The 18,367-nt window shown below is 44.6% G+C and overlaps 1 protein-coding gene and 1 long non-coding RNA gene across 4 annotated transcripts; one reads left to right on the top strand and one right to left on the bottom strand.

Annotated features, from left to right (window-relative positions):
• The first annotated feature begins 2,526 nt into the window (after window positions 1-2,526).
• On the top strand, window positions 2,527-17,986 carry IL27 (interleukin 27). 3 transcript variants are annotated; one of them, XM_083708121.1, is made up of 5 exons: window positions 2,527-2,641; window positions 15,520-15,710; window positions 16,251-16,349; window positions 17,339-17,503; window positions 17,600-17,986. In XM_083708121.1, exons 1-5 carry the CDS (start codon window positions 2,632-2,634, stop codon window positions 17,828-17,830), a joined length of 696 nt encoding a protein of 231 aa, XP_083564247.1. In that variant the 5' UTR covers window positions 2,527-2,631; the 3' UTR covers window positions 17,831-17,986. The 3 variants fall into 3 exon arrangements, with proteins under 3 accessions (XP_083564247.1, XP_083564248.1, XP_083564246.1); XM_083708122.1 differs by lacking the exon at window positions 2,527-2,641 and adding an exon at window positions 12,262-12,519 and having other exon boundaries at window positions 17,339-17,491; XM_083708120.1 differs by lacking the exon at window positions 2,527-2,641 and adding an exon at window positions 12,289-12,519.
• LOC310829538 lies at window positions 5,432-12,139 on the bottom strand. Its single transcript, XR_014557310.1, has 3 exons — window positions 11,448-12,139; window positions 7,152-7,239; window positions 5,432-5,847 (listed from the first exon to the last, which is right to left on the bottom strand). It is a non-coding gene; the product is annotated as an uncharacterized lncRNA (long non-coding RNA).
• Window positions 17,987-18,367: the final 381 nt, after the last annotated feature.

Genomic DNA, 18,367 nt, shown 5'->3' with positions numbered 1-18,367 from the left:
TTTTCTCCAGGTTAAACATACCCAACTTCCTCAAAGGTTTTGGTCTCCTATTTTGTTCCTTTCTTGCAGTATAAGATGGGCTAGAGAGAAGCTGGTGTGTGTGTGTGCTGGGTATTTTTTATTTACCTGATGCAGTTTCCAAAATAAATTACAAACCTGCTCAGTCCTCCTTCCTCACCTCTCTGTTCTTCCCTGTGGGGAAAGGCAAGAACTGACTTAATAATGCTGCTGCTTCCCCAGCAGGATGGAAGAGAAGCTCTCCTTCCTGTTCCAGCTGTGAGGAACCTCTGGCCCTCTAGATGTTGCTGAACTACATCTCCCACCATTTCAGCCCATTGGCTATGCTTGCAGAGGCCAGTGGGACTTCTTTATTCCTTTCCTAACCACACCCTAAAGATATAGGGCGAGAAACAGAATCCCACAAAAGGTGCATTGTCAAGGTCAGGCATCCCCAACCTGTGGCCCTCCAGATGTTTTGGCCTACAACTCCCATGATCCCTAGCTAACGGGACCAGTGGTCAGGGATGATGGGAATTGTAGTCCAAAACATCTGGAGGGCCGAAGGTTGGGGGTGCTTGGTCAAGGTTATGCATTGCAGCTTTTGACTGTTCCCTTCAAACCCCAAACATACGTGGATGGAGCTCAGAGCAAGCCAGTGAGAGACCAAAAGCTGAAGCCACAGTAGAACTAATTCATGCTCTTAAAATTTGTTTCAATTAAGGCTGCCATCTCATTAAAGGAAATATTGGTCCGTGCATCAAATGGGTTTGGACTGAGTGACCAAAACAACACTAATTTGCATAAGACAGTTGGTTTGTTTGGGTTTTTTTGAGGAGGGAATACTTTTGTTTTTAGATAGCGTGTGTATATGTCAGCCAATGCCATTTCGAAAAAAGCATTCTGAGAGTGAAAGGGGAATGACTCTAGTAACAGTTTTATAAGTACCGTAACTTGTATTTAACAATACTGTAAATTCTAAAAATGTGTTTCCCTCATGGATTGGGGATTCTTGTTTATAAGGCAGGTATAAACAAACTCGGCCCTCCAGATGTTTTTGGCCTACAACTCCCATGATCCCAAGCTAACAGGACCAGTGGCCAGGGATAATGGGAACTGTAGTCCCAAAACATTTGGAGGGCCGAGTTTGCCTATGCTTGTTATAAGGAATCATTAAAATAAGGCTGAAATCCTATACCTACTTACCTTGGTGTAAGTATCCTGAAATCAATAGGTCTTAGGTCTAAGGACAATGTATAGAGGGATAAGAGACCTTTGGTCCTCTGGATGTTTCTGAACTATAGTTCCCATCAGCTCCTGCAAGCATAGCCAATAGCCTCAGGTGATGCAAGCTGTAATTCAGCAACAACAGACAGTCCCTGCAACTGATGATGTTGTTGTTGTTTAGTCATGTCTGACTTCGTGACCCCATGGACCAGAGCATGCCAGGCACTCCTGTCTTCCACTGCTTCCTGCAGCTTGGTCAAACTCATGCTGGTAGCTTCGAGAACACTGTCCAACCATCTCGTCCTCTGTCGTCCCCTTCTCCTTGTGCCTCCATCTTTCCCAACATCAGGGTCTTTTCCAGGGAGCCTTCTCTTCTCATGAGGTGGCCAAAGGATTGGAGTCTCAGCTTCAGGATCTGTCCTTCCAGTGAGCACTCAGGGCTGATTTCCTTCAGAATAGATAGGTTTGATCTTCTTGCAGTCCATGGGACTCTCAAGAGTCTCCTCCAGCACCAGAATTCAAAAGCATCAATTCTTTGGCGATCGGCAACTGATGTATTACAATGTAAAAACTGTTGTGAGCACACATACAACGGCTACCTGATGGTTTTTTTGTGCTATTCCAATCAGGAATCCCACCCAGATCTTAGTTTGAACTGCTTAATGAACTTTTCACATGACAAAACAATTGTCTGAAGTAACAAGGAAAACAAGCCTTTTCTAGCTAGTTAGCCAGCTCCATCTTAAAAATAAGGTTTCCCTCCTGTGTGAGATTGGGGGGGGGGTGCCTCTTGGGTGTGTGATGCCTGTAGATTGCAGTTTAAGTGCTTAGATTTAAAGCACACACTTGTTTTACCCTACAGATAGGTAGCTGTGTTGGTCTGCCATAGTCAAAACAAAACAAAATCCTTCCAGTAGCACCTTAAAGACCAACTAAGTTAGTTCTTGGTATGAGCTTTCGTGTGCATGCACACTTCTTCAGATATCTCATACGAAAGCTCATACCAAGAACTAACTTAGTTGGTCTTTAAGGTGCTACTGGAAGGAATTTTTTTTTGTTTTACCCTATTTAAAAAGGCAATTTAATTGGTCGACCCAGCCAATAAAATTTTTGGGCAGCCCTAGTTCTAAGTGCTCTTCGGCCACGTTTTTCCCGTCTGCATCCCCATCTGTATCCTGATGCACAACTTTAGGTCATGCCTCCAGAACGGGCAAATTGCCAAACCAAACGCCACCCAACCACTCCTTGTATGGTGGCTTGCAAGGGGTTCAATTCTATATGCCCGGGGAGTCGGTGTGTACCAGCCAATGCATGGTGGGACGGCGCAAATTGTGCAATCCTGAATTTGATCAAACTCAATCTCGGAGCTGGTAGGGAGAACCCAGGAGGACTCCTAATTCCCCCTCGATGACTGATGGTAAGATCTTAGAGGGTGCTTGAAGGGACTATTTGCTTTGCTGCTCAGAAACAGTGGCTGCTCTAGGAAACAAGACATTTGAGCATCACTGATTTCACTTTCTGTTTCTTAGCATTTGAAAAGAAATGTCAAGACCCTGATGGGACTGGCTCCCTAGAAAGGCACCCCAGGCACATACACTCCCTTCCCAAATACAATCCTTGCCCTGTGGACAGCCGTTAGATGCAGCAAGCAAGGTGTGCTCCCTGTGAAAGGTGTCTTGTGATGGCAGGAGCTGTGTGTGCGAAAAAACAGAAGCATCTACGCACAGCCTCAGTATTGTGGGAAGGCAGTTCCACAGCCTTTCAGGTATGAGGAACTCGCTCTAGAGTAAAGTGATGACCTCATCCCGCTGCTGATGAGCTGAGCTGGCCATGAGTCAGCAGCATCTGAGGCCATAGGGACATCCACCCCCAGGTTTCTGCTCTGGCTGCCTGGGATTTTCCATTGGCATTAGTTAAAATCCCCTTTGCTGTTTTTCCTACTTGTCTCTCGCTCTCATGATTCAGCTCCCCGCTGAAACAGAAAGATGCACACACTCCGTCCTCTCTCGCAGAGCATCACAGTCTCACACACCCTCTGACATTTCTCCGATGAAAACAGGGACACCCTAAGGAAAAGAAGGACATTTTGGAATCCAATCAGAAACTGGGTAGGCTTCTGTAAATCCAGAACTGTCCCTGGAAAATAGGGATACTTGGAGGGTCTGGAGTAGTAGCTGTTAAAAGCAGTTGGCAGCTGAGGGGACACAGCTCACAGCAGCTGGATCCATCCCTCTGCTGGATCAGGCCAAAGGCCTACCTAGGCCAACATCCTGTTCTCCACAATGCCTATCCTATAGTAACAATTGTGGGAATCTCAATCCTTGACGCTCAGGGTGGCCATCTCCCAAAACAGAGGGCAAAATAGATTTTCCATAATTGCATATGGATACAAAGCTAGACACCATTCCTATAATTTCAGTAGAGATGTTGTACATCTCACCATAGTGTAAAGACTGACCAAGTGACCTGTAAGGCCTGCTTTGACTGCACTGTTGATGGGCAACTTTCAGGGCCCTTCCTGTTTCTTTCCTTTCCATTGGTTCTTTTATCTTGAAACCAGATTTGGACTGGACAATGTATCAAATAGAGGATTCCTTCAAGCAACTCCTCTGTGAAGCATGATATGTGGCTGCCCTACTTCTTCACGTAGGGCTGGATCTAGACACGTCAAAGAAGCGATTCAGTTAAACGCGTTGTAAACTCATACAGGGAAATCTGGTAGGGAAAGATAGGACTCCACAGCGCCATCTGGTGTCACAGTGTTATATCACATATACAACGCATATAAAATGCTTTTTCTTTACCGATCTAGCTCAGTTCTAGGACAACAGTCAGGATGTGACCGCTGCAGGCACTTCCCTATTCTTCTAACATTTTTACTTAAATAATGAAAGCTATTTTAGAAGTGGGGAACTTCTTGTTTGTTTGTTTGTTTTTTAAAAAAGCAATCCATGCCAGTTGGTGTCCAGAAGGGTAATATTTTTCCAAATTCCACCGAGTTCTGCCCGTCTAGAATTCCCCCGGTGGATTTTTCCACATCACTCTCACTCTTACACTTCCTCCCCTCGCCCCCCCTTTAAACACACTACTTGGGTTAATTAGCTGATCAGTGCCAGGAATCTGTTTCTTTCGAATGGTTCCCTGCTCCAGGACAAGTGCTAATACAGTGGTACCTCAAGTTAAGAACTTAATTCGTTCTGGAGGTCTGTTCTTAACCTGAAACCGTTCTTAACCTGAGGTACCACTGTAGCTAATGGGGCCTCCCACTGCCACCACACGATTTCTGTTCTCCTCCTGAAGCAATGTTCTTAACCCGAGGTACTATTTCTGGGTTACCGGAGTCTGTAACCTGAAGTGTATGTAACCCAAGGTACCACTGTATGATTGTTTGAGCAATTACCTTCAATCTGCTACTGTAAAATGTTACGGTAAAGGTAAAGGGACCCCTGACAGTTAAGTCCAGTCACGAACGACTCTGGGGTTGCAGCGCTCATCTCACTTTACAGGCCAAGAGAGCTGGTGTTTGTCCACTCCATAGTTTTTCTAGGTCATGTGGCCAGCATGGCTAAGCCACCTCTGGCGCAACAGAACACCGACACCAGAGCAGTGCACAGAAATGCCGTTTACCTTCCCTATTAATCTACTTGCACTTTTGGGCGTGCTTTCAAACTGCTAGGTTGGCAGGAGCAGGGACCGAGCAACAGGAGCTCACCCCTTCACGGAGATTTGAACCGCCAACCTTTTGAGCGGCAAGCCCTAGGTTCAGCGCCACCCACATCCCTAAAATGTTAAAGGGATGCTTATTTAACATATATTTAATTATCACGGACTGATTGGAGGTTTTGTTTTTGTTCTTTTGCATCTCATTGCCATTCATTCATTGCCATTCATCTCATTGCCATTCATTCATTGCGTAGCATACAATTTATATGGATACACACACAGACACACACCTTAGGAAAGCTGAGGAAGTGGTCATGAGTCTACAAAAGTTTATGCCATAATCCTCATAAACATAACCCTCAGAAGCAAACTTAGTTGAGACACAAGAGAGCCTTTTCTTCTCCAGTATTGTGCAACTCCCTCACAATAAAGGTTAGATTGGCTCCCTCTTTGTTATCCTTTTTTTTAAAAAAAATAACAACAATTATTTATTTGGCTTTTCAAATTAAGATTTTACCATCACAAACATACAACATATAACATAAAAACAAGATTCCAAAGAATCTCCTGGACTTCCCTCCTCCCCTTTGTAGGTCCTGTTGTTAATAATTTCCTCCTGCATCTTGCATAATAATCCAAATCTTTTACATCTCCATTATATCCAAAATTCACCATTAAACTACAACTGTTATTCAAATCCTATCAACAATTTAAACTGTTTACAATGGTTTTTAAGGTAAATTATAAATTTCCCCCATTCCCTATTGAAGTTTTGGTCTTCCTGATTTCTGATTCTTCCGGTCATTTTTGCCATTTCAGCATAATCCATCAACTTGATCTGCCATTCTTCTCTGGTCAGGACTGTCCTCTTTCCATCTCTGGTCCAATAATATCCATGCAGCTGTGGTTTCATACATAGTCTTTTCTGCTCCATTGGAATTTTGGCACCTTAAATAAAGGCTTTGGGTTCTTTTTTTAAAGAAAAAGTTATTTTAAACATTTTTAAAAATTCGTTCTCTCTTTGCTATCCTTCTGCCAGCAGGCCAAAAACCTTTCTGTTCAGATAAGCCATTGAAAACTAAGGGGCAGATGATGCTGATCACTGGGCTGGGTGGCCTGTGGTCAGCAATGCCATAGTCCCATCCTGCATTGGGGATTCTACATGGAGCAGCTGTTTGAACTATGGATGATCTCAAGGGTCACTATCCACTCTAAATTCACTGGGCTGGATCCAGTTGAATGAATGAAACTCTATTTGCGTCAGCCATCGGACCATAGCGACAAAAGAACATTGGGATGTACACAGAACAAAATAAAAAGTCAATTATTTAAAACACAGTTTAGGGTCATGAATCAGCAATCAAATAGTGGCCCTTATTCTGATTGCCCCAGCTAGAAACCTTGCAACCTTTACAGTCATCTGCTCCTCTTGATCTGCCAGGAGAAAAGACACTGTGGCAGAAGAAGAAGAGTTTGGATTTGATATCCCGCCTTTCACTCCCTTTAAGGAGTCTCAAAGCGGCTAGCATTCTCCTTTCCCTTCCTCCCCCACAGCAAACACTCTGTGAGGTGAGTGGGGCTGAGAGACTTCAGAGAAGTGTGACTGGCCCAAGGTCACCCAGCAGCTGCATGTGGAGGAGCGGAGACGCGAACCCAGTTCCCCAGATTACGAGACTACCGCTCTTAACCACTACACCACACTGGCAGTGGTTGGGTGACCCAGAATGGACAATAAGAGAGGGGTGATAATCTCGTTCCTCAGGTCTTTGTAAAGAGTGCATGCCAGGAGGATGGAAAATGGAACTTAACTGAACTTAGGCCCCACTGAAATCAATGGAGTAGGTTAGTCATGACTTAGTTTTAGTCCCATTGCTTTCAGTGGGAACTAAAGTTACCTGGTTAAGTTGATTTAGTTGTTTCCAGTCTAGTGGCTAGAGTCATGGGCACAGCCCAAGGAGACCCGGGTTCAAATGTCTGCTCATTCACAAAGCTCATGAGATCACATCATGCCAGCCTCTCATCCCAATCCATCTCCCAGGATAGAAGGGAATGTGGGGCATGCGTGTTTCTCTTTTGAGGAAGAGTGGGGCTCCAAATGTAACACAAATAGTCATAAAGAAACTGTGCCTGTTTTCAAGAAAACGTGACTAGCTAGGTATTTATCAGTGACTCTTACACTGTGACTCAGCAGAGATCAGGAACTGGTTTTTTGCTGCTTCAAAACCAAAAGCCACAAGTTATAAAAATAATCATTTTACACCTACAAGAGATGATTACAGCAAATCAACCTCCTCTGCGCTTATCATGTAAAAAAGGGTTATTTGTTAACAGCAGCCATCTCCAGGCCATAAGCTAAAACCATGAAAAAATATTATTATTATTTAGTGAATTTGTGTACCTCCCTTCATCTGAAGATCACAGAGCCGTTTACAACATAAAAATACAAAATGATAACACAGAATAATAATAAAAAAACCATGCTCCCACAAACACATTTAAAAGGACAGACCGGTATATTGCTTAATTAGCCAAAGGCCTGGTTATAGAGAAAAGTTTTCACCTGGTGCTTAAATATATGTAATGAAGGCTTCAGGCAAGCCTCCCTGTGGAGAGCATTCCACAAACTGGAAGCCACCACAGAAAAGGCCCGTTCTCATGTTGCCACTCCTCAGCGGCAATTTGCCTTACACTGAGAGAAGCTCCCACTGGCAATAGTGGAAGCCTCACTTCTGGCGCAAACAGCAGCTTCAAGGGGGCAAATATTGTTGGGACTGCAGTGGGAACGAAAATGCATAAACCAGGGGTCAGCAAACTTTTTCAGCAGGGGGCTGGTCCCCTGTCCCTCAGACCTTGTGGGACGGGGGCGGACTATATTTTGAAAAAAAGAAAAGAACGAATTCCTATGCCCCACAAATAACCCAGAGATGCATTTTAAATAAAAGGACACATTCTACTCATGTAAAATCACACTGATTCCCAGGCCGTCTGTAGGCCAGATTTAGAAGGTGATTGGGCTGGATCCGGCCCCCTGGCCTTAGTTTGCCTACCCATGGCATAAACTTGCCCACCCTGATTAAAAACTATCCCACTCTACCCCTGGTAGCAGCTGTAAAATACAAATGTAAATTCAAGTGACACATTTATTGTCACATGGAGACCGGTTCTCAGCCAGCTGCTACAAGTAGTGTAGTTGGTGGTACTATTGTTGCAATTGCTTGAGACATTTGATCCGCTTGCAGAGATGAATACCGTAACCTGGCCTCTGGGGGGTAGGAATCTCAACATGCAGTCCGCCATCCAATTTGGAACCATACCAGACCTTGCAAATGAGCTAGAAGTTTTGTTGCTGCACCACTTGTCTTCACAATGTAACAGAATACTTTTGAGAAACACAAATCCAATACTCTGCATGCTTATTCACGTACAACTTCCTCTTGTGGAATTCAGTTGCTGTCAGGCATGCCAACTCTAGGAGGCCGAGGTGTCTTAGGCCCCTTCAATATTTGCATGACGTCTCAGAAGGCTGCACCAGCCTACATGGCATCGGGGGATGTTTGTGTTGTCGTGTGCTGCGTGTGTGATGTCACATGTGTGCAATGCACACTGGGAGCCTCCCCAATCTTGGGGGCAACCTGGCACCTCTAGTTGCTGTTAATTTGATGTGAAATTTGCCTGATCCACACTTACCAGACTCATATGTAGATTGAAATATAGTTATCCTTTAAAATTTGTGTTTTACTGCACATTTCAAAAAAGGACCAATATGTATTAAAAATGCTTATAGGATAAACTTTTTCTTTTTCTTTTTAGAAATGTGCACATTGCCACAAAATATGTATTTAAAGACACATTTATATATATTTAAATGTGATTTTGGTGATTAATATTGAATCAGATTTTCAGATTATTGCAGAGTCAGGAGAGAACAGACATAGACTGGGAACAGACTGATCCATCCATCTCTAGGCTTACTGCCAACCAGGGATGTGTTCACATTCCTGGCTTAAAATGCAGCAAGGTCGTTGGATTTTGCTGTGTTTTGAATCACATATGCATGCTGTTGTACACATGAGTATGGTTGAATTTGTTTCTAAGTCACCTGCTATCTGTCCACATTAGTGGGCAAAGAGGGGCTGTAGTTGTCTTCTCATGGCTTACATTTTCAAACCAGATCAAAGGTCATTTGAACATATCCAAATGCAGCATTTTTCAACAAACGACAAGATATGTGTGGATAGTGGCCGACGTTGTGTGTACACGGCTTCACATACCAGTGATGGGAGTGCATTGGATGCAGAGTAAACTGGAGTGTGTACATGGCCAAAGTGTGCCTGGGGTTGCAGCCTGAATGACAGAACCTCTTGAGATGTGTGCAAAATATGTGAGATATATATGGCAGAGATTTATTATTATTTTTAAATAAGACACATAGTGAGTAGCTCAGAAATGGACCATGTGGTGAATTTGGATGTTTGGACAGGAGCAAGTTAATGGATTGTGATGTATGGAAGTGAGAGCTGGACCATCAAGAAGGCTGATTGCCGAAGAATTGATGCTTTTGAATTATGGTGCTGGAGGAGACTCTTGAGAGTCCCATGGACTGCAAGAAGATCAAACCTATCTATTCTGAAGGAAATCAGCCCTGAGTGCTCACTGGAAGGACAGATCGTGAAGCTAAGGCTCCAATCCTTTGGCCACCTCATGAGAAGAGAAGACTCCCTGGAAAAGACCCTGATGTTGGGAAAGATGGAGGGCACAAGGAGAAGGGGACGGCAGAGGACGAGATAGTTGGACAGTGTTCTCAAAGCTACAAACATGAGTTTGACCAAACTGCGGGAGGCAGTGGAAGACAGGAGTGCCTGGTGTGCTCTGGTCCATGGGGTCACAAAGAGTCGGACATGACTAAACGACTAAACAACAACAACAAGTTAATGGAGCCAAGACAGGACTACAACCACTTGCTGCCATAAAAGTAATCCTAGTACAGTTGCCTTCATTTTGCTTGAGAAGTTGGCCTAATACTCTCAATGGCTAGCCTTCTGAATACTCTCTCCACAACCACCTAAACTAGACGCTGATGGTGTGAGAGAGACACTGAACGAGAATAGAATTTGCATACAAGGGAAGACGTGCTTTGATTCTTCAGAGTTCCTATAAGTCAACTTCCTGGTCCTGTTTTTCTCATGGAACGAACATACTTCTTTCCGTTGTGGCCAGAACACCCACGTTTGTACACCAAGTCTTGGTCTGTGAGCAAATGTTTGGATTTCTGCATTTGCAACATTTGCAACACTCTTTTATGTAAATGCATTTGCAGAACTTTGGGACTTCTCCAGCAAAGGGGCGCTGGACCTCAGTGTCTGGGCTGAACATCAGGGGTGGAGACGCTCCTTCAGGTATACTGGGCCGAGGCCATTTAGGGCTTTAAACGTCAGCACCAACACTTTGAACTGTGCTCAGAAACGTACTGGGAGCCAATGTAGGTCTTTCAAGTTCTGTGTTATGTTGTTTCGGTGGCAGCTCCCACTCACCAGTCTGGTTGCTGTGTTCTGGATTAGTAGTAGTTTCTGGGTCACCTTCAAAGGTAGCCCCATGTAGAGGATAACTTAATAAAAGGATTAGACAAATTCATGGAGGACAAGGCTATCCATTACCACTAGTCTTTTGCTATTAGACCCTTGATATGAATACTTTTAGCACCCACCCTCAGGGGCAGCCTGTCCTGTTTCGCCACTGAAGCCCACCCACCCCACCTGAGCCTCTCTTACCTTGGTCGCATGGTACCACCTCATGGGGTTGTGCCACCCAAAGCAGCCTCCTCACTGTGCCTCGTGGCAGGCCGGCCTTGCGCAGCCCTATCATTGCGATTGTAATTTGTCTTTAACTGATTTTAATACAGTGGTACCTCAGGTTACAGACGCTTCAGGTTACAGACTCCACTAACCCAGAAGTAATACCTCAGGTTAAGAACTTTACCTCAGGATGAGAACAGAAATTGCGCAGCAGCAGTGGCATTGGGAGGCCCCATTAGCTAAAGTGGTACTTCAGGTTAAGAACTTTTCCAGGTTAAGGACAGACCTCCAGAACGAATTAGGTTCTTAACCCGAGGTACCACTGTATCGTATTTCAATTGGTTGCGACCTGCTCTGGAACCTTAGGGTGACAGGGCTGGGCGATATCTGGTTTTTAACATTGTGATATATCACCAACTAAACATCTCAATATACTGATATATAATGATTTCTGAAATAAGTATGGAGCTATGTAGAGGCATTGGTTGGCTTTATGGTTTTCCCCGCATTGGGATTTTTGCATAGCACATGGGCACACCATGATTCGTAATGTATTGCCCGGTCAAAAAATTATGAAACCGATATCACGACACGGACTTCAAACTGGTTTTGGATGATATATGGCCCAGCTTTAGCACACATCATGATTTGCAATATATTGCCAGGTCAAAAATTATGAAACCAATATAGACTTCAAAGCGGTTTTGTTCGATATATTGATATATCGCCCAGCCCTAGTGTCAAAATAGCAACAATGATAGTAATTACCTCCATTATCAATACCATGCCTCCGAAAAGCAACTGACGGAGGGCTATTGCACACACGTCTTGCTAGTGATCTGATTAGCCACTGTGGGAAAATAAGTTAGGCCTTTGGTCTGATTGAGCAGAACTCTTATTAGTCAGAGTAGACAGCACTGGGTACATGTACGAATGGCTGACCTCGCTGTCAAGCAGCCATCTTGAAGCCACTCCTGTGCCCTGCCTCACTCTTGTTCCTGGAAGACCAAGGAGAAGGAGGTGGCTGCTTGGTTATTGAACAGGAGCAGGAGGCCAATGATAGGGGGGATGTTGTCACCTTATTGTCTCACGCAAAATGGTTGTCAGTTGTCCAGGTGCTATCCCTGGAACCATAACCCCCACATAAGCGGAGAGTCACCTGTATAGTAAACTCTCTGACAACAGTGAAATGTGCAATACGAAGGCAGACCTTTGTCAAACAGAGATGGGCAAGGGTTTGCCAATGAGGGGCAGTGTATTCAATGTAACATGCAGAGCTAGCATTTGGGGATGACTTTCTATTCCCTTATTCCAAATACTGTGGTGTATTTTATGATGAGGCAATTTTTAATAGTGTTCTCTGCTTGGAGTTTGCTGGGAGGAGGGTGAGAAACATCAACAGAGACCAGAAATTGAGTACGTTTGGTGGCGTTGAAAAAGCCCCAGGCTGAATGAGAGGGTTCCCCAAGATGAGAGGGCATCCTGTGTCACATGGTCAGCTGAAGAAATCCTCTTTTCAAGCGGTTTCTCCCCCCACCCCCAAGAAAAGAGGAAGCTGAGCAAGCACCCTGGCCGCTCCAATCCCTTGCTACTCCCTCCCCCCGAAACTACAGCAGAGAGAAGCTACCATAGAGGTGAAAGACGCAGTTCCAGAAATCAGATTGTTTCGCCTCTTTGAAAAGAGCACCCTTTGTAATCTTGGACATTACAGGTCCAAATGAAAATGAAAGCCAGTGAACATAAAAAGGCCCCCAAGATGGGCTGTAGGATCAAACATTGCCTTCTTGGACAGACAGGCAGATACCCCACTAATCAGAGATTCTCAAGATGCGTCTGTGTGGTAAGAAATGAGAAATTATTTGTGATATTTCTTTATATTTCTTGCTTTTCCTTGCTTCGGTCTTGAAGATGGTCCAGGGTGAGATTTATTGGGGCACTGTGTAGTGCAGGCAAGGGATGAGACACGAAGGCTGGCTGTGTCAATGGCAGGAAGAGGCTTGCCAGGGCCGGCTCTAGCATTAGCTAGGGTGAGGCAACGCAGCTCAGGTGGCAGGTTTTATAGTACTACTAACGGAGAAGCCTCCACTTTGAGACCCTTTGCCTTGGAGCCTGAAGGCAAATGGCTATGTAACTTGGATGTGGGTCACAGCCGCACCATACCTTTAAAGCAGTTTCGTACCACTTCGACTATCATATATTCTCCAAAGAATCTTGGGGAACTGTAGTTTGTTAAGGATTCTGGACACTATAGCTCTGTGAAGGGTAAATTACAGTTCTCAAGATTCTTGGGGGAAGCCATGACTCTTAAAGCAGTACTAATGTCCTTTAAATGGCTAGTGTGTGGCCGTGTTAAGGAAATTTGAGTTTGGCTCCCCCTTGGGTGTAAAACTGCTCAAGAGGCATTCATGAATATCAATTCTCAAGTTTCACGGCAGAGAGGGAAGGGGGCATAAGCAGTCATAACAAAACAAACGGCTTATATTTTACTCTGGAACAGAGGTTCCTAAAGTGGATAGTATTACCTGGGGTGCTAAGAGACAAGGAGACAGCAGGGGGGTGCTGGAGGTGTGAGGGGAGCAGGTGGTGCTGTGGTCTAAACCACTGACCCTTTTGGGTCAAATCTGTGGAACGGGGTGAGCTCCCATTGCTCTGTCCCAGCTCTTGCCAACCTAGCCGTTCAAAAGCATACCAGTGCAAGCAGATAAATAGGTACCATTGTGGCAGGAAGGTAAATGGCGTTTTAATGCGCTCTAGCTCCCATCACGGTGTCCCATTGCACCAAAAGCGGTTTGGTCATGTTGGCCACATGACCCTGAAAGCTGTCTTAGGACAAATGCAGGCTCCCTCAGCCTGAAAGCAAGATAAGCGCCACAACCCCATTGTCGCCTTTGACTGGATTTAACCATCCAGGGGTCCTTTACCATTACCGTTAACTGACCGTGAAGCTTTGAGAAGCTGGTATCACTGGATCAAGCTCATCAGTTTTGTTGAATTAATTACATTAAATAGTTCTAACGGGATTTTTATTAAATGTGTAATTGTTTGTTACTGTTTTGAAGTTTATTGTGTTATGATCTTCCTTAGTGGGCCAAGCAAAGCACTATTGTGAATAATGCTTTTTTATAGGGTAGGGGGCAGTGGGGAGGAGTTTATGGAAGTAAGGAGGGTTCCTCAAAAAAGTTTGGGAACCACTGCTCTGAGGGATGAGGGGAGGGCCATTTGTAGGATAGCCATGTGTGTCCTACTTCGCAGTCCTCTATTTTGAAGGGCTGTCAGACAGTCCTCTGTTTGAAGGTATTCCATATTTGAGGACTGTCCAGCCTAAGTCCAGTTCTGTAACTATACATATAAATTACCATATGCAAATGTTAAGCAAATTGGTGTCACCTTTCACCCCTTTATTTTTGGCAATGCATTACTGGCCACCCCAGGCATTTGGATTTTCTACTTTAAGTACCAGCATGCCCTGGACCACTTCTAGACACCTTTGTTGATGGATTCAATACACTGTAGTCCAGGTTTGGGAATCCTGTGGCCCCTCAGACCTTGCTGGACTACAACTCCATCATCTCTGACTGTTGGCCAAAGGTTCCGCACCTGTACTCTAAAGGAGCCTGAGACGCTGTTCTATTTTGTCTGAGGTTGTTTAGGTCTGAGGGATCAATGGCTCGCCATTCCATGCTTTCCCTTACTGGTAAACATAACCTCCAAATCTACTGAAAAAAACTCAAAGTGGCCAGCGAAATTCCCCTCACATGGGTTTCCCCTCTCCAGATGGTGAGGTCACGCTGTGTGAGAGGCCTGCAAACCAAATTTGGGAGCACGTGTGTTTGCTAAGGTCCTGTGACAGGAATCGTAGGAGCCAAAATGGTGTTGTTTTAATCAGTGGTACTGTTGGGTCATTTTTGACTCTGGGTTAAATGGTTGAGTGGGGCAGGACTCTTTCGATGGTACTGCTGTGTATTCAAAACATGGTAAGCTGCACTGCATTTGTAGACTTTCCTGCTCATTCTGCCAAAGTGGCTCTAGATATTGTGGGATGTGAAACACAAGAGCAGTCAAGTACAACATTCCTGAGTGTACATGTTTATACATGGGGAGGGATGTTTGTCCAGCCAGCAGGTAAACTTCCTGTTTCCCTCTGGGCTGGGACAGATTTCCTCCACATGTGACTAGAGGTGGGTGTGGCCTCACCTGTGCAGGTAATGATAAAACCACAGGACAGGGCAGCCATCTCTCTCTCTTTCACCACATGCATCGAAGGAACAACATCTCCTGAGTGCAAGATGTCCTCTTGGCTCCCAGCCAAGAGAGGACAAAGGGACTATCTTCTTAAGAGATAGACTCCAAATGTATATTACTTCACTAAGGTTAAGTCTGCCTTCTGGGATCTGATTGTAAACAGAATGTAAGTAAACTCTTTTTATACTTTTGTAAAGGACTGTGTTGTGTCTTCTATTTTAAGAGGGAATAAGGGGAAATTACCAGAGTAGTTATTATAGAGACTTAAGCGAGCCTGAGCAAACGCTGCCATTGCAAACCTAAGATAAAGGGGAATGTTTTACTCTGCAGAAATTGAGAACTTGTTAGCACAAGTTGGATAAGGATATAATCAGACAATACATCCTCTCCTGCATCCCTGAACATTCCCACAGATATCTGCCTCAAAGTTGTACCCTGATGGTACTACCCATTGCTCCCTATGGACAAACTGAGGCTTATCCCACCACAACCCTAGCTCTGAATATTTGTCCCAAGATCAACAGGTATCCAGCTCAACAAATTTGCTGCCTTTCCCATGTAATGGCACCACCTTTCCCTTCTCCCCACAACTGTCTAGGTGCAACACTCCTTCTCCAAGCGGTCCTCAATGTTGACCTTTTCATTGCTGCCACCACGGCTGGGCTTCAGGGAGAGAATGGCTCCAGTCTCATCCCACAGTGGCGGCTGACTCTGCAGAAAGAATTTGGCATTAGCTTAAGACACTCCCGGCAACTTCTCTGCAAAATACAGAATATTTCACGTCGCTTCGTAAGTCTACTCGTCTTTCTAACTCCTCTGCGCACACAGTGTGACGGGCCTTGGGATAGGAACTGGCTGGTTTCTGGAAGGGAAAGCTAACAGCTTTTTAGTTCATTAGTTCTTTCCCCTTTCGCTGTTTATCCAATTAATCATGCAATGGTTGATGGGGATATCTGAAGGTTCTGACACATGAATAGTAGTGGAAAACTGAAAACCTGGAAAATTCTGTGTCCTTAGTTATTGCTGATGGGATCAAACAATAATCAATCTGTTATTTATGAAGGCGCAGTATAAAATTAGTAACTTTATGAGCAATAGTTAAATTTATTTTCGGTAGTTCCTGCTAACATTATAATGGACTATTTTTTTACAACTCTCAGCAAATTTGGAGGAAAAGTGGAAATAACATAATAAATAAATTTGAATAACTTGCTTCTGTCTCTTCCCCCATCTCAAGTAAGGTATATTTCTTAAGGCACATTCGCAGCAGCTGGTTGAAAAGTTGGCAACCCCACCTAGAGTCTTGGTGTTTTCTTTCTTTCTTTCCAGCTCTCTGAACGTCTGTCTGGAGTGCAGCCCACTTCTGTACGAAGCTCAGGGCAGCTTCCCTCGGTCAGCCTTGATCTCCGCACGTGGCTTTCTCTTCCAGTAAGAATAATTATTTATTTGAAAAATTCCTATCCCGCTTTTCATGGCCTCAGAGTATGGCTTAAAATGATGATAGAAAGCAAGTAACAACATAAATTGTGTTTAACAATATTGTCAGTCTCTACAAGAGGCGGTAAAAGCCCTTGTGAACTACTCAATGCCACCAAAAGCCTGATAAAGTAAACAAAATGTTTTGCTACCTGGTGCCTAAAAGATATGAAATGTTGGCTTTGGGTGAGCTGATAAGGAGAGGGGATTCCGTCACTGAGGTGTCACCATTGAAAAGGCCCTCTCCCTCCAGGACCCACTGACCTTGCCTCTGAAGGTGAGGTCACCTGGAGGCAGATTCGCAGTCGTGGCTTCCCCCACAGAATCTTGGAAAGTAAGGTTACAGGGAACCAGGCAGAGGGCCTTCTCGGTAGTGGCACCCACCCTGTGGAACACCTTCCCATCAGAGGGCAAACAAATAAACAACTATATGGCTTTCTGAAGACAATCTGAAAGCAGCGCTGTATCAAGAAGTTTTTATTGCTTGATGTTTAGTTGTGTTTTTATATTATGATGGATGCCACCCAGAGTGGCTGGACAACTCAGTCAGATGGGCAGGGTATAAATAATGTTGTTGTTGTTGTTGATCAACTTGAGTGGGGGCAATATAGATTGGGGAACTGGTGTTAGGAAGAAGGTTAAACACCCTTACCCTAAGTTATCTCCTTGACCAGATTAATTAGCCCCCTCTTTCTGTAGGCTGCGGTTTGTTATTTGTTTTGAAGTGGGCTATCCATTATCAATTTCCCAGATTAGCATGTAGTTTGGGCCTTAACCAATGATTAGTATTTTGGATGGGAAGTTTTGGCAGAGCTTTGGGACACTCCATAGCTGCCTGCTTTCGCCAGGGTTTCTTTCCACATCTCAAGGGCAGGGAGGGAAGAGGCAGGGCACCTGGGTGCTCTTGACTGGTTTGATTCCTAATCCTGCCATTTTCCCAGGATGCCAAGCACCTGACCTACATGTCCAAGATGCTGCCATTTTATCAGGGTTTGGCACAACAGCTGAGGGACCACGAGGCCACCAAAGAAGACTCTAAATTCCTATCTAACTTTGAAGACATCAGTCTTTCCCTCCGAGACCTGGACCATCACGTGAGTTATCAGGTAGGTCTTCCTGCCCTTTGGGACACAGCTAGGTGGGGCAAAGGAGTCCTTTATCTTTTGTGCTGTTTTAACACCTTTCCTTGATTCTCCCTGTAGATTTTGGTTTGGGGCCTGCCGATTGAAAACGAGCCTGAGCCAACACTCAAGCCCCTTCGAATTCTTCAGCACCGGAGTTGGTGGAGGAATCGCCAGGAAGTGTATGTCATCTTGCGCTCCCTCAACAGTTTCCTGTGCCGGGTCACAAGGGAATTCTCGCTGCTGAGGACTCGGGTGGCTAAAGACACTTCCTTTTCCAAGGCTTCCAAATCTCCACCACTCCCAGCCTAGATCCCCAGTCTGCTGTCAGAGAATGCTGGCATCCTGCCAACTAGACCTCCCCTACTGTAATTTATGGATTTACCAATTATCTTAAAATATTTTATTTATAAGTATTTATTTTTTTCTAAATGTTTATATTTTGTATTTTTAACTTATTTTTTTCAATAAAACCAACACTGCTGTGACCATTTATGGAAACTGTTGTTTCAGTTCAGCAAAGGCGCTTTTCTTGGGAAAGAGATAAGAAAGAGTGAAAGAGAAAGCAAAGCTAGGAATGTTTGACAGGCAGTATATGCACCACACTTTTAAATCACATGGTGGCTTCTCTGCAAAGAATACTGTGCCTCCTTGCCACAGCCAGGTGCATGTGGCTGCAGCGGGGGGTGGGGGCAGAGGGTGGGGGGCGAATGCAGCAGTGGAGGAGCAGGAAGAAATGGCGAGCTCCCAACACTGCAAGGAGCAGGAGCGGGTGGCAGGGAAAGATTCTTCTCTGAAAGTCCGAAGAGGCACTGATAAACAATATAACTCAGTTGGTTAGAGCATGGT

Source organism: Podarcis gaigeae (genome assembly GCF_964106915.1).
Source record: "Podarcis gaigeae genome assembly, chromosome: 13".
NCBI lineage: Eukaryota > Metazoa > Chordata > Lepidosauria > Squamata > Lacertidae > Podarcis > Podarcis gaigeae.
Note: the sequence above shows the minus strand (reverse complement) of the source record. Positions and strands in the feature narration are given on the sequence as shown.